Below are 14,546 nucleotides of genomic sequence, written 5' to 3' on the forward strand. Positions count from 1 at the left end.
CCACAGTGTACTGCCGAAAAACACCGACACAAAGGCATGACAATCTACCAAACGATCTGATCGGATATCCGTCACGGACGGTCCGTGCAAGTTTTACCTCTGCAGAGGGACTTGACGCCGAGCCAGCAGCAGCTGGAGTTTCCACAGCGATCCGTCTTCAGCTCCTGGTGCCGTCCCTTACAGCCTCCGTAGCAAAGAGGGGCCGTCCCGGACCAGTAGGTGTCCTCCGAGGGCTCCCTCTCACCTAAGACACGGGGCTTCCGTCACAAAGCACTGACACTACGCTCAGGTTTAGAAGTTCTGAGGCGGAACCGCAAACCACAGATATTCTCGTTTTTTTTTGTTTTTGCGATACCCGTGATCGTCAACGTACCGCTGCTTTCCACTTCCGGCGTGGGCCAGGACAGCCAGGCGAACGCCCCGTGCAGTGAGCCCAGCAACAGGAGCAGTGCATCCAGTCTCATGGTGGCCGCCGTCCGTGGCATCCAGCATGCTCCCCGAAGAGCTCGCCGATCGCTCTACTCTTCATACGCCAGACCCGCGGGCAGCGGACGCGCTACCGTCTCCGGGGTCCCGTGCATCTCGCTTGCGAAGGCGCGATCAGCGGAGGGAGGAGACATGACGCCGTAGCATGGAGTGGCTGTGCATTTGTTTTCCTACTGAGCGGGGATTTAGGGAGAACGAGGAAGCGGAGTAGCGGCGCCGCTTACACTAAGCTCTAGCTGCTAATCCTCTAAACACAGGTAATACCACTTGAGACATCACACCGTGATTTGAAAGGGTGTCTTGTATTTTCTTTTTCCACCTCAAAGACTCAACTCATGTCATGTTTCGACAAAACAATAATGAATTAAACGACATTGACGTGCCGGGCTACACAGTAAAACTTCTATTATTTGCAGCGTTCCACCCTGACAAAACAATAAAATCGCCCGCAGAGCAAAGTATCCAGCCTTGGTAACGGAAGCAGACATGGCCTCCTTGTGCCAGTATTAACCAACATCATACAACACATTACATTGATTTGCAGAATACATCTTCATGATATTTTCAAAGGTTTAAATGCACAATAAATAAAGTTCACGCTAAAAACACGAGAGTACCGTCGACATGTGTGATAAAAAAAATAACAAAAAAACAAAACAAGCCCTTCAAATTCGCAGTGAATCCTGATTCCAAAAAAATAAATATGTAAAAAAATAAAAATAAAAAAAATACAACAACCGCAGGCTCTCTCTCCAGGCCCTCACGGAGGGCTCAGACAGTGCAAGAGAGCCCGGCGACGCACATTTTTTCCAGTGCCGCGGCGTCATACCACGTGCATTCCCAGCTGCTTGGCCGTGTCCTGCATCTGCAGCATGATGGAGTCCTCCCCGTCCTGGGACAAGCCCCCGGTCAGAACGTAGAACAGCCCCTCGTCCTGCTCCCCCAGCGCGCCGCCCGGGTGCTGCGCCGGCTGGATGGCCTTGTGCTCTTCCTCCAGCAGGACCCCTCGCAACTCCACCTGCATCTCCTCGGGGGCCGCCGCTTCCCCCTCCCGGCCGAGTCCGAGGCCGTCCGCCGGGGCCGAGTCCCCGTCCTCCCCCTCCTCCCCCGGCCGGTCGTGCTTCTCCCTCATCAGCTGCTCCGTCAGCTCCACGCTCTCGTAGCGGATGAGCTGGAGGCGCATGAAGCCGTCCTCGTGCTCCTTGTACCTGACGAAGCAGGGAGGGAAACGGATCGTCAGTTCCACACGAGGCTCGGACGATGTTTCCAAAATATCTGTATAATAATATTTTACCATCACTGGAATCACTGTTTCACACCATGTTTAACACATCAGTGTCGTGTTTACCGGAATCTGGGATGCCCAGACGGCCACTTGAACTGGTGCTTTTTGCGCAGGTGTACAGTGAGGTTGCTGCCTCTCGTGAAGCACTGATCACACACGTGGCACTTGTAGCGGGCGACGAACTCACCCTGAACAGGCCAATGAGGAACGAGCACATCTCAGAATCGGCAAACTCCATTCAACTGCCCGCCTCACAGACATTATGAATCATACGACCGCATGACAGCCCCACCTCGTGTTCCTTTTTGTGGTGAATCTTCATGGTGCGGAGGGTGCGAGAGCTAAAGCAGCACGCGGCGACGTCGCAGCGGTACGCCGACTCGCTGCTGTGGGTGTCCAGGTGCTTGCGCAGGTCGATCAGGTTCTTGCAGCTGCGGAAAGCGAAACAGAGCGGCACAGTGTCGGGGAAAAAGCTTTTTTCTGCCGGCGGCGGGATTCACACGGCGTCGTACCTGTACTCGCAGTATTCGCAGCTGTACGGCTTTTCGTTGCTGTGGCGGAACTTGATGTGGTTGCGCAGCGAGGAGGGCGAGGTGCAGGTCATGTCACATAAGGGGCACTTATAGTGGTTCACTACCAAGGGAGGGAAGAATTAGACATAGAACGGCGAAAAATCATCTTTTAACACCAAGACATCGCCACGTGGAATTCCGCAGCAGCAGCAGCAGCAGCACCTGAGAGGAGGTGAAGGGACTCACCATGTGTCCTCATGTGGTCCCTCAGGAGCCTTTCGGTTGCAAAACGCTTGGAACAGTGGGAACATTGGAACCTCTGACCTACGGTGCACAAACACACATCGATGAAGAACACAAAGGTTTTTAGGTCTCAAACTATATAAAAAAAAAAAAAAAAAAAAAAAGGTAGAAAGAACAACAACAGCGGCATTGTTCCCATTGCCGTTCCGTGCCGTTCGCTAGAACTTCACCTTCCATCGCGCTCTGTCGCTTGATGTGGTCAAAGAACTTTGTGTTATTGGCATACATCCCCCCACATTCCGGACACGCCACCACCTTCTCCTGGGTGTGGCTACGCAGGTGCTCCCGCAGCTTGGGGCGGCCTTTGACGCTCGCTTCGCAATCTGGAGAACACGGGGGCATAGGGTAGATTTAAAAAAAATAACCTCTGGTTAAATATCTTGAGATTCCTTTGGAGCAGCTCTTAGCAACAAAAATAGATTCTATGGTACTTATGCTCAGACGTAATACCTTTCCAGCCACAGCACACCAAGCATTCACCATCTCCTGCCGGTAAATCGATGCAAAGGCTGTGCAACTCCACATGGCGATAGAACCATTCAGGGTTTTCATAGGGCGGTTGCTGCAAAACACAAACACAGAGATGTTGGTAAACATTTCTAAAACACTATTATGATTTATGCACACAGTAAATAACACAATGTGACCAAAAAAAAGGCAGAAGTTCCTTAATCAACTTCAACTTGATTTTCTGTCAAGAATCACTTGGGTCTGTAAAATGCAGAGGCCACATTTCCCCACTGCGGGGGAAATGTGGCCTTTGCATTATACCAATGCTATTTAGGAGCCCAACTACAGCTTTTTGGCCGATGCCTTGGTCTAGGTCCTCAGCAGGAGTGGAAACCTGGCACGGGGAGAACATGCAAAATCCATACAGACCGACAGGCCCTGGTCGTGTTTGAACCCGGAACCTTCTTGCCGCGAGGCAACAGTGCAAACCACTGAGCCACCGCGCCCCCAGAGCCGCACCGCCCATACTCTCAACCCACATTTACCTCACACTCATCCCACAGACAGGCGAAGTTGTCCGGGATTTCGGGGATGATGTTGCGGTTCTGATCGCCGATCGAGCAGGTGCCGACGCTCGGGTGTCCGAGGAGCACCTGCTGGCCCAACTGCTTCAGCTTCGTGTGGTAGCAGTGAAAGAAGACATGGCGCCGCAGCTCGTCTGGACCTTCCACGGAGCAGAACCCGCAGTCTCTCCACAGACAGCTCTGCTCCACTGTGGATCGGAGAAAACACTCCGGTTCAGCGTCACTCCAAGGCTCCATTGACACACACGAGCGGGTCGTTCGCTTACCGTCAGACTCTTCCACGTCCTCCGACAGGTGACCCTCCATGTGCCTGCAGAAGTTCTCCATCCGGCTGAAAGACTCCTGACAGGCACCCCATTCACATTCCAGTTCAAGTGGAGGTTTTTTCTCAATCCGTTTGTTCGGTGGCATCTCCCTTCAAGTCAGAGCTATTCAAATGAATAATAATATTAATAATGATAGCAATGAACCTTATTTTTACACCACCTTTCATACAAGAAATGCAGCTCAGAGTGTTTCACATTAACAGACATAGGATGAAGATAAAAACAGGGATAGAGTACCATAGTAAATGTATAAAATAAGATGGAAGATAAAACCCACTTGATAAAAACAATAAAAACAAGATAAAAACAGGGATAGAGTGCCATAATTAATGTAAAATAAGATGGAAGATAAAACCCCCTTAATAATAATAATATTAATAAGATTAAAAAACAGGGATAGAGTGCCATATTTAATGTAAAATAAGATGGAAGATAAAACTCCCTTGATAATAATAATAAAAACAAGATAAAAAACAGGGATAGAGTGCCATAGTTCGTGTATAATAAGATGGAAGATAAAACCCACTGTGAGAGAAAAAAGCACATGACCTATTTGAATGACCAACTATTTGAAAGATGTTTTACATGTTTTAAATGGGACAATAGCTTTTTGTATGTTACGTAGTTTTTAAAAGTAATTGTCTCTGGGTTTTAATGACTCTCTCAGAGTTTATCTGAAGAGACTGTTCTTTCTAAAAAACGTCAATTGTAGTATAGAAAAAACCAGACCACATTCCATCCTCACTTCACCATTTTTGGAGATAAGTATAACCCTAAGGGGGGCTTAAAAGAGTGTTGTGTATTTGTTTTATGGCATAGTAGGATTGTGTCTGGGACCTGGAGTTTGACTGTTAAATCAATGTTTGGGGGTAACATCCAGGGAGATGGTTGAGGGTCACAGTGTTGTGAATGTCACCTGACCAATAGTACACAACCTCTCTTTGGTATAAAGTCCTCTTCGTCAGTAATAGGGGTGTGTGCAAAAGTTAATGTAAAAAAAGATGGAAGATAAAACCCACTTGATGATAATAATAATAATAATAATAATAATGAGATAAAAACTGGGATAGAGTGCCATAATTAATGTAAAATTAGAAATAAGATAAAACCCACTTGATGATGATGATAATAATAATAATAATAATAATAATAATAATAATAACAATAATAAGATAAAAACAGGGATAGAGTGCCATAGTAAATGTATAAAATAAGATGGAAGATAAAACCCACTTGATAATAATAATAATAATAAGAAGAAGAAGAAGAAGAAGATAAAAACAGGGATAGAGTGCCATAGTAAATTTATAAAATAAGATGGAAGATAAAACCCACTTGATGATTACAACAACAACAACAACAACAATAATAATAATAATAAAGACGAAAATGGAGATGAAAATAGAGTACACACAATTAAATGATACAGAAGATCAAACCCGTCGTGGCAACGGCGGTGGGATGGATGGAAAATGAAGCAAAACGCAACAAAACTCTGAAAAGTTTGGAGAAAAAAAAACCCAAAAAACAACGAACGTTATAAGAACCGGGAGGAGAACAACGAAGCCACTCGAACAGACTTGACACCACAACACGTCGCAGCGACACCACTTCTAGTTCCCTCCACCCACGATGGAGCACATCATCGACCCCTGGGTGAATGGAACGGAATAGAACAGAACGCGGTTCTATATGACATTACATGACATTATGTGACATTATACAACACAATGCCATGTAACCAAGCTTTCTGGGCGAAATCTGCGTCACTTACCGTCTCGGAATTGACGCAAACTTGCGCCCAAACGAGCCGAGCAACGCTCGCGGGGCCGTCGCGGCCAATCGCAGCCGCCCTCCCGTGGCTCGTGACCGCGCACCGTCGAAATGCCTCCCCCCACGAAACCGTGACCGCCTCCGGTCGTTCCGTTGGCGCTGAACGGTTATTCGAAAGAAAACAAGACGAGACCAATACACGTTCAGCAGTTATATTATTTGTTTTTATTTAAATTACATTAAAAAAAAAAAAAAAAAAAAAAAGCTTCTCTCTTAAATGGACAATCACTTTGATACAGTGAAACATCACAATTGTACAGTTACATTCTTAGCAAAAAAGCTTCATATTCCAGTGTCAAAAAGTTGACATCACTTTGACGCTAGCAAAAACTGAAAATAAAAATACAAATTTCTTTTAAGTCGCCACTTTTCATAAAAATATATGGTTTGCCGATAATTTCCATGGATTAAAATGACCAGGCTCTCCCCAAAGCGCTATTGCTTCCCTATTGAAACTTAACCTCCATTCAAATGTAAGTCTACCAAAATGAAAGTAAAAGATTCGTCTTGAGGCTAAATAACGATGCAAAGCTTTTAACTTTTTTCTCGTAATGAGACGGTCAACATTCGAGACTGAATAAGTTATGCTCATTTTGAATATTTGGACCAGAAACGGTGACCCGACGTCATGCACATCTTCAGGGTGCTGCTCAGGGGGACGGTCACCGATACAGGGTTTTGATACACGTTCAAACAAGGCAACGCTGCGTCTCTACGGTTAAAAGGCTCCACTCTTCAGTCACCTGTTTACATTGTTGGATAACCAGAGCTGAAGAAAAGTACACAATGTTTTCACAGCAGACCCCCAACGGGCCATTTACAGTATAATACAGCTGCACATATCATCACATGAAGATGTTTTTATCAAAGCCAAGTTTCAGTCTAAATCTCTTCTAGTCCGCGTAAAGTGATATGAGGCAGAAATGTGACCGCCGGGTGACGGAATCTGCATTCAAAAAGGCGAAAGCGATTCCGTAAGATCTCCATCGTTGGTTCCAAAATCTTCTGTCCGGCGTCCCGAGGTCGTCGCCTACACGTCGTAGAAAAGACGCACGAGGTGATAACGGATGAAGAACGCCGCGGCGCTTCCCAGGACCTGGGTGACACGGAGAAGTTAGAACCCGCAGCACAATCCCTCTCACGAGCTCATTTTGTGCGTCCATGTTTGCGCGTGTGTGTGTGCGTGCGTGTGTGTGTTTGCACCTGTATGAGCAGCATGACGACAGTGAGGTTCCGCTCATGAATGGGGCCGTACACTTTTAACACCAGATTAATTAACGTCATGTTGTTGCACTCAATGAACTCGTCGTCGCCTTCATGACCCCGTCGCACTTCGAGCAGCCTCACTAGCTCCGTCCCCTGTCGGAAATCAAATACTGCATTAATAATTAATATCGTTACGGTATGTTTAATTCATTGCACGGCGAGAAGCAGCGGACTACTTAGATAAAAGGTTTGGGGTTCACTTTAATTGTGTTGAGAGGGGTATGTGAAAAGGGCAGCAATAAGAGATCCATCTATAATATAAGGAAGTCCTGAGTTTTAAGAGTAATTTATGCCTTCCTCGGCACATTTTGAAAAATGCAAAGGAGGGGGGGGATTCATACTTTTAGCAGCTCCGCTAGAAGCACCATCTCACCGCCCCCCCCCCCGGGCCGCGCCGGAAGCGACACCCGCTCACCCAGGCGCCGCATCGTTTGGTAGATGGGTCAGTTCATGCTGCGTGCGTGTTCATTCCGTCCGCGGCGCAGAAAACGAAGGCCCCACTCTCCCGATTCATTACATTACATTTCATTTAGCAGACGCTTTTATCCAAAGCGACTTACAATTGTTCAAACACCGACGGACGCAGCCATCAGGAGCAATTAGGGGTTAAGTGTCTTGCTCAAGGACACTACAGCATGCTAGCAGGAGGAGCCTGGGATCAAACCAGCAACCTTTAGATCACTAGACCACAAGCTCTACCGCCTGAGCTACCATCCCCCATATTCATCAGGAGAACCTCGACCTTTAATGACTGAAGCAAATCTTTGCTTTGGTTTTTGTTTTCAACCCTTTTGCTTTTCATTTCGTTCGCATTCGGAGCCTGTTTGTTTGCGGCCATAGCGGGATTAGCTTGTGAGATTAGCGCTCGTTGTTAATTTGCAGAGATTCATACGGAGCTTGGCTGGCACTCCAACCCCTGGGACTACCCGAGCTGCCCGGCCAGGTGCCTGGCTGAAATGCAACGCAAATGCAACAGAAATATAACGGGCAATCCAGAACAACCTCCCAAGTATGAAGTAAAATCTAAAGTCTAATCCCTGGTGTGAGATTTGTTTTCCTGCTGGAATGATCATATTTTATTTACATGAGTGAGGTTTAATTTGTTGTGCTGAAAAAGTCATCCTAACATGGATGACCTAGCAAGCCTGCTATGCATCAAGCAAATATAATGCGCTTGATGCATAGCAGGCTTGGTAATTCAATATCTTCACTAAATGTATCTTTTGAATGCACCTCTGTGGGAATCTACGCTCCAAAAAAATAAAAGAGGCAGAGGCATAAAAAAAACAAAATGCGAGGGGTTTTTGGAGCCTTCCGGCACGCCGCTTCCTTGACACCGACGCCCGGCGTGACGTTCCGCACAGATTAACACGGCAGCGCATCTGAAACACTTTGGCTGCACTGATGTGTCGTTTCTGGGGCGGGCCCAGCGTATTCCCTGGAGCTGTGTACTGATTTCAACCAGTAGGTGGCGCTGAGCAACACTTACTATCTGTAATGCCAATTTAATCACATTTGTAAAGATTTTTTTTTTTTTTTTTTTAATTATGACAGGGATTGATGCATTTCATTAGGAAATCCACCGCATACACACACACACCTCCATCAAGTACAACAAGGCTTTACCTTTAGAATGAGGTGTCCCAATTTAGACAGATCTTTCCTTTTGAATTTAGAGTAACTCATTCCCAGTTTTCCAGTGTCTTGGTTCAATCTTCAGTTTTCGTAAACATTGGCGGACAAAAAAAAAAAAAAAAAAAAACAACAAAACACAGGCATTGTTAATGAACACGTCATCGCTACAGCTGAACTAATTTCAACGTATCTGGAACAGGGGGAAGACATTTGAAGCTGGTTACCTGGGGAGGCGATGCCTGGGACAGGGAATCACATGAAAGAGCTGAGGCAGAGAGTAGATGAAGTTGAGCACCTGAGGGATGAAGAAGAGCAGCATGGTTTTGCTGAAGTGCCCCAGGATGCCGACCACGGCGAAGGTCATCCCGGCAAAGTAGCAGAAAGTGTCTCCCACAAACACAGAGGAGGGGTACCTGCGTTGACACACATCATTTGAACGAACACAACGGCAACAATGCGCGCGCACACACACACACACACACACACACACACACACACACACACACACACACACACACACACACACACACACACACACACACACACACACACACACACACACACACACACACACACACACACTACCGGTGGTATTTTTGCCGAAAACATTTCATTCAACTCACCAATTGTGATAAAAAAGTGCCAAAGTGGTGAAGAAGAAGGGGAGCATGAAATAGAGGGAGAAAACGTGATCGTCCCTGTAGTCACCTGTTGAGAAAAGTCAAACGACACAAAACACATTTTACGGTGTGCTCTGCACCACACGTCAGTTGACTGGTTTGCACTTTGTGACGACGAGGTTTTCTGGCGCGCACACGCACCACCCAGCTCCACCAGGTTGAAGACGATGATCGACGCGGAGATAAACAGGGCCTGTCCCGACTCGATGCCGTTGATGCCGGCCAGGATGTTGATGGCGTTGGTGCAGAATACCGCGAGCATCCCCATGTAAACATAGTACAGAATACCTGTGGACAAGGAAACAAGTTGAGTTGGTATTAGTTCTTAGAACGACAATGTAGCGAACGACCAATAGCAACGCATCGGCAAGTCTAAACCAAAACGCCCAAAATAAGTGATCCACAAAGCCTCATCGAACAAAATTTGGAAAAATCTCCTTTTGGTTTCCCCACCAGGCTTCCTAAATACTCTCGTACCCGTTAACCCATGAAGACAGAGTTCTTTCCCCTGGTCCTTCCAAACACATCCACATTGTTATATTGGGAAAACTGTCATTTACCACTTTCTATTTACAAGTTCAAACTTGTAATTCCCGATATGACAAATAACTGGGTGACCTACCCAGATCCAGGTTCAGCCCGAGCAGGACTCTGAGAGGTTTGGGCACCGCGATGACGGTGTTGCCAAAGTTGGTGAAATAGACCATTAGTAGCGGCAGGGAAGCGATGGTGGGAAGGAGGAGCTTGTGTCTCCAACGCAGGTTCAACACATCGTCCGCAAAACCCAGGAAGATCATGCAGCAGATGGCCAACAGAGCGCCAATCAGCTGGACAAACTGGAAACAAAGCCAAAGTTGGAAGTTAAGGCATTTTACGAACTAGAAGGCTAACGTCTTTAAATCGTCACACACACACACACACACATGCACACCCACACACACACACCTCGTTGTGAGGGAAGCCCGTGCATTGTTCTCCTACAAAGCAGCTGAGGAAAGGCACTGGGATGAAGCAGAAGAGGATGATGAGGAACACCGTCCCACTGATGACCCCCTGGGACTCAGGACTAAAAGGGGAAAAACAGTGAAGTAGAGAAATAAACATAATTTTAAACACACAAAATACAGTTGCAATGACATTGTAATCATTTAGACTTTAGACATAATTTAGTGATAACATTGTCCACCCATTTGTCGTTATCCACATCAATATTACAATATAAATATTTATTTAACGGTAAAGAAATATCCCGAAGTTGGAAAATGATTTCAGAGACGCACTAAATCATAAAAATAATAAAAAATAACTACAGTTTCTATTAAAATTATGTGTAAGATTAGAGAGATCTTAACTTGGTCTATAAATGTGAGGTCATATTGAGTATTTTATGGAAAATATTTCTTGGGAGAACTTGATAATTTGCACATGGGGACATGGCAAAAAGTAACGTGTGCACCAAAAACAGTGGTGAAAATTAAAACGTAATTTTTAAGACCCATACTTTTGTGTTCATATTATTAAAAAAAACACCTACATATATAACTGAAGCCTTTTGGAATAAACATTTTACTCATTTTACAGCAAATATGAAGAGGTATTTCCTGGGGCCAGAAAAGTGACTGGACAGTAGGAACCTCTCAACTATATTTATACCAACAACCACAATGCCACTTATCCTGTCATACATTCTTTATTAACCCTGTGCGTTGACACATTTAGCATATTATGTATTTGTGGCAGGTGTCAGCGTGTAAAAACGGGGAAGTGCACCAACTAGAAGTGAGGTTTGCAGATACAGGGATACCTGCAGGACGAACGCCGGTGGCGACTATTGGTTCAGGCGGGTGGAGTGAGAAAGGTGCACACTGCCTCCTCCTATGCTGGCGTGCAGGGAAGATGAGCGTGCAGGACTAACTGGTCGGCTTAAGGCTGTGAAGTGAGGTATAGTGAAGTGTTTTAATACTGTCGGGTTTGTATGTGCGTGACATTTGTTTTTATGCATTTCAGACCTGCTTCCCGGCTGGCTTCGAGGCGGCTGGTCGTCGGTTGGAAAGTACCAGGTATTTTTTAGAGTAACCATGTAGCTGTGAATATTTAATCAGTGTGTATTTGAATATTTGGGTTATAAAGCGTGTTAAACATTGCTGATATTTATTTCCCTGCAGAGCATCAGTGATCCATTAGCTGCTCTTGCCGTGGGATCACTTCCATTGCTTTCCCGTTGTTTCCCCGTGTCACCCACCCTGGCAAGTGCGCTGGTAGCGAGCACACACATGTGGGTGTTGCCCTCGGGACGGACCAGCTTTCTTTGCTTTTCTTTGTTTATTTTGCTGCAAATCTGCTCCGCTCATCCGTGCAATATGACTTCGATACTGATTGTATATGCACCTTCTTATATCTATTGCTTGTAAATGTCCCCCCTGTTGTTCTTACACGTGTTATTGCTGCAGTTTATGTCCTTTCATTTGCTCCTCTTTAAGGTCCAGTGAACTGGTTCAACCGGAGACATGATAAACATCTGGAAGTTGTTCCAAGTCCCGTGGACTCACACGTGCTGCCGAGACGTCTTGTTCAGGTCCACCCCGTACAGCCGGGCCGCGATGAAATGCTCCTTGAAAGCCGGGATGAGCTTCGCCGTGGCCAAGCAGCCCAGCGCCGACATCAGCCCGTTGATGATCAGCGGCGACACCGGCACCGCGGACATGTTGCCCCGGGGGGTGGGGGGCGAAGGTCGGTCGGACGGACCGACCGAGCGGCCGGACGGGAGCGTCGGGCGGGCCGCTGGCGAGGAGTCGTCAACCCCGACGAGGTAAACCTTTGGGCGATGGATACATAAGCTCTGGTGTCAACAAAACAAAAACCCAACAACAACAAATCGGGGATCACCGCGTTAGCGCGCACACGGTGCAATCGCCGCGCAGGGCCGACAAACGTCTCGCATTGCGGCTGGCGCTGTGACACATCACCCCCACGCTAGCGGCTAGCGGCTAGCCCCCTCTGCTGCGCGACTCCCACGCGGCGGAAGAAAAACAACGTGACACCGGAAGCCACGCCCCCCCTCCTCCCCCCTCGCTGGTAGAAACGGTGGCGCACTCGCCGTCGCTCGCCTCCACCTTCGCCGGCGAAATGACCGAACGTCGTTCGCCGCGCACCGGACGGTGTTTTATCGCGGAGGGAAATGTTTACGTTGGATCCGCGTTCGATCGACGCGTCCCTCAAACGTTCCGCTGCCCGTGTGTTCCCAACGTGATGACGCGGGACTCGCGAACCGAGCGGCTTCCGGCGAATGCGAGTGTTAGAGACGATTCGGGAGTCCGGACTCACTCCGGGAGGAGGAAAAAAAAGACTCGAGACTCGAGTCCGGAGTTGATAAAAAGAGATAAGATAAAGCCCCCCACCCCACCCCCACCCCCGCCCCCCGCCCTCCCCCTGACACCACCCCCCCGACTCCCCACACCGACTCAACCGAACGAACGACGAGTCGGAAAAAAGAACGACTCTTTTTTTTTGCCCCCTCCCCCCCTGACTCCATCGTAAAAGGCCGAATCTCCCAAACAGAGACGAACCCACCCCGGCCGCTGCTTAAAGTGCGCGGCGCCGCCTGGAGGCCGGAGGTCGCTGGCGCGCGGTGTCGGTGCCCGTGTGGGTGGTTCAAGCTGCGGTTCCGGGTTCTGTTGGTTGTCGCCGTGCGAGGTGGACCCGACTCCTCGGGAACCGCGCCGCTCTCCGCGCAGTGCGCCGCGCACGGCGACATGGATGCGGCTGCGCGCTGCAGAGCCTCCGGTCCGGCGGCAGACTCGGCCGATTCCTGCACCACGGTGAGTTGTTTCATTATTACACTGTTTGTACGACAATTATGTACTGTATATGTTATTATACTACTGTTATTATACGACTATTATTATTATACTACTATTATAATTATTATACTATTATTATTATTATACTACTATTATTATTATTATACTGCTATTATTATACTACCATTATTATACTACTGTTATTATTATACTGCTATTATAATACTACTGTTATTGTACTATTATTATTATACTTCTATTATTATACCACTGTATTATCATATTGCTATTATTATACTACTGTTCTTGTACTACTATTGTTATTATACTACTATTATTATACTACTGTTATTATACTACTATTATTATACTGCTGTTATTATTGTGCTACTATTATATTATACTGTCACTATTGTACTACAACTGTTGTAATTATACTGTTATTATTACACTACGGTTATTATACTACTATTATTATTATACTACTATTATTATTATACTACTATTATTATTATACTACCATTATTATTATACTACTATTATTATACTACTATTATTATTATACTACTGTTATTATACTACTGTTATATTATACTGCTATTATTATACTACTATTATTATTATACTACTATAATACTACTATTATACTTCTGTTATTTATACTACTATTATTATTATACTACTGTTATCATACTACTGTTATTATACTGTACTACTGTTATTATACAATTTATTATACTACTGTTATTATACTACTATTATCGTACTACTGTTATTATTATATTACTATTATTGTACTACTGCTATTTTTATACTACTGTTATTATACTACTGTTATGGTACTACTGTTATTATTATACTACTGTTCTTATACTACAGATGTAGGGCTGCCCCTGATGCTGATCCTGGGCTGGATCCCTATTCTTATTGCTTGGCATTTTTTAATTTTTAATCTTTTTGGCGTTTTTCGGGCTAAAATGATCTGAAACACAACAACAGCAGTACAAACAGAAACGGTTGAGGCCTCGTTAGAACCGGGATGTTTGTTGTTTGATTTTGATCAGTATTGATCTATATTTGGAGCAGAAATGAGTGAAAACCAACTGTCGTCATTTCATTAGTTTCAGGAGCGGGGCGCTTCGGATGACATCATCATCCAAAGTTATATAAGTCCAAGCTTCTTCACTTGGAACCCATTCCCCTCCAGCCACTTACGAGTGGGACACCTAGACGGACAACTTGCTGTGTTTAAAGGAAACTTGGAAAACTGTAACTCGCGCTGCGTTTTATAAAACATGTGACGTGCACAGCCAGTCGCACAGCAGGAGCCCCGGCGCTCCCTCCGCTCTCTCCCTGACCGGGGCGGTCTCCGGCCGGGCAGCACGC

General features: G+C 46.1%; 2 protein-coding genes across 5 annotated transcripts; both read right to left on the minus strand.

Moving 5' to 3' along the window:
- Positions 1-143: 143 nt before the first annotated feature.
- hinfp (histone H4 transcription factor) lies at positions 144-5,594 on the minus strand. Of its 3 annotated transcripts, XM_080013813.1 has the most exons (11): positions 5,483-5,594; positions 3,887-4,048; positions 3,582-3,808; positions 3,037-3,148; positions 2,757-2,909; positions 2,530-2,607; positions 2,284-2,404; positions 2,064-2,202; positions 1,835-1,959; positions 374-1,694; positions 144-244 (listed from the first exon to the last, which is right to left on the minus strand). In XM_080013813.1, exons 2-10 carry the CDS (start codon positions 4,029-4,031, stop codon positions 1,310-1,312), a joined length of 1,485 nt encoding a protein of 494 aa, XP_079869939.1. In that variant the 5' UTR covers positions 4,032-4,048; positions 5,483-5,594; the 3' UTR covers positions 144-244; positions 374-1,309. The 3 variants fall into 3 exon arrangements, with proteins under 3 accessions (XP_079869939.1, XP_079869937.1, XP_079869938.1); XM_080013811.1 differs by having other exon boundaries at positions 3,582-4,048; XM_080013812.1 differs by lacking the exon at positions 5,483-5,594 and adding an exon at positions 5,361-5,377 and having other exon boundaries at positions 3,582-4,048.
- Positions 5,595-5,948: 354 nt separating this feature from the next.
- dpagt1 (dolichyl-phosphate (UDP-N-acetylglucosamine) N-acetylglucosaminephosphotransferase 1 (GlcNAc-1-P transferase)) lies at positions 5,949-12,600 on the minus strand. 2 transcript variants are annotated; one of them, XM_080013815.1, is made up of 10 exons: positions 12,547-12,600; positions 11,910-12,175; positions 10,306-10,426; positions 9,983-10,196; positions 9,502-9,648; positions 9,304-9,388; positions 8,905-9,093; positions 8,672-8,759; positions 6,983-7,138; positions 5,949-6,875 (listed from the first exon to the last, which is right to left on the minus strand). In XM_080013815.1, exons 2-10 carry the CDS (start codon positions 12,062-12,064, stop codon positions 6,810-6,812), a joined length of 1,221 nt encoding a protein of 406 aa, XP_079869941.1. In that variant the 5' UTR covers positions 12,065-12,175; positions 12,547-12,600; the 3' UTR covers positions 5,949-6,809. The 2 variants fall into 2 exon arrangements, with proteins under 2 accessions (XP_079869941.1, XP_079869940.1); XM_080013814.1 differs by lacking the exon at positions 12,547-12,600 and having other exon boundaries at positions 11,910-12,385.
- Between the last annotated feature and the right edge of the window lie 1,946 nt (positions 12,601-14,546).

This window comes from Zeus faber, assembly GCF_960531495.2.
Source record: "Zeus faber genome assembly, chromosome: 14".
Classification (NCBI taxonomy): Eukaryota; Metazoa; Chordata; class Actinopteri; order Zeiformes; family Zeidae; genus Zeus; species Zeus faber.

What these genes read in the sequence shown, in the direction of transcription:
- hinfp (XM_080013811.1), bottom strand. Translation starts at nt 4,031, where the DNA reads ATGCCACCGAACAAACGGATTGAGAAAAAACCTCCACTTGAACTGGAA. An exon ending in ACCACAAAAAGGAACACGAG is followed by an intron (nt 1,960 to 2,063) that starts GTGGGGCTGTCA and finishes TGGCCTGTTCAG; the next exon opens with GGTGAGTTCGTCGCCCGCTA. An exon ending in TCTGGGCATCCCAGATTCCG is followed by an intron (nt 1,695 to 1,834) that starts GTAAACACGACA and finishes CTGCTTCGTCAG; the next exon opens with GTACAAGGAGCACGAGGACG.
- dpagt1 (XM_080013815.1), bottom strand. Translation starts at nt 12,064, where the DNA reads ATGTCCGCGGTGCCGGTGTCGCCGCTGATCATCAACGGGCTGATGTCG. An exon ending in CGGGCTTCCCTCACAACGAG is followed by an intron (nt 10,197 to 10,305) that starts GTGTGTGTGTGT and finishes CTTTGTTTCCAG; the next exon opens with TTTGTCCAGCTGATTGGCGC. An exon ending in CCCAGGCATCGCCTCCCCAG is followed by an intron (nt 8,760 to 8,904) that starts GTAACCAGCTTC and finishes CGAAAACTGAAG; the next exon opens with ATTGAACCAAGACACTGGAA.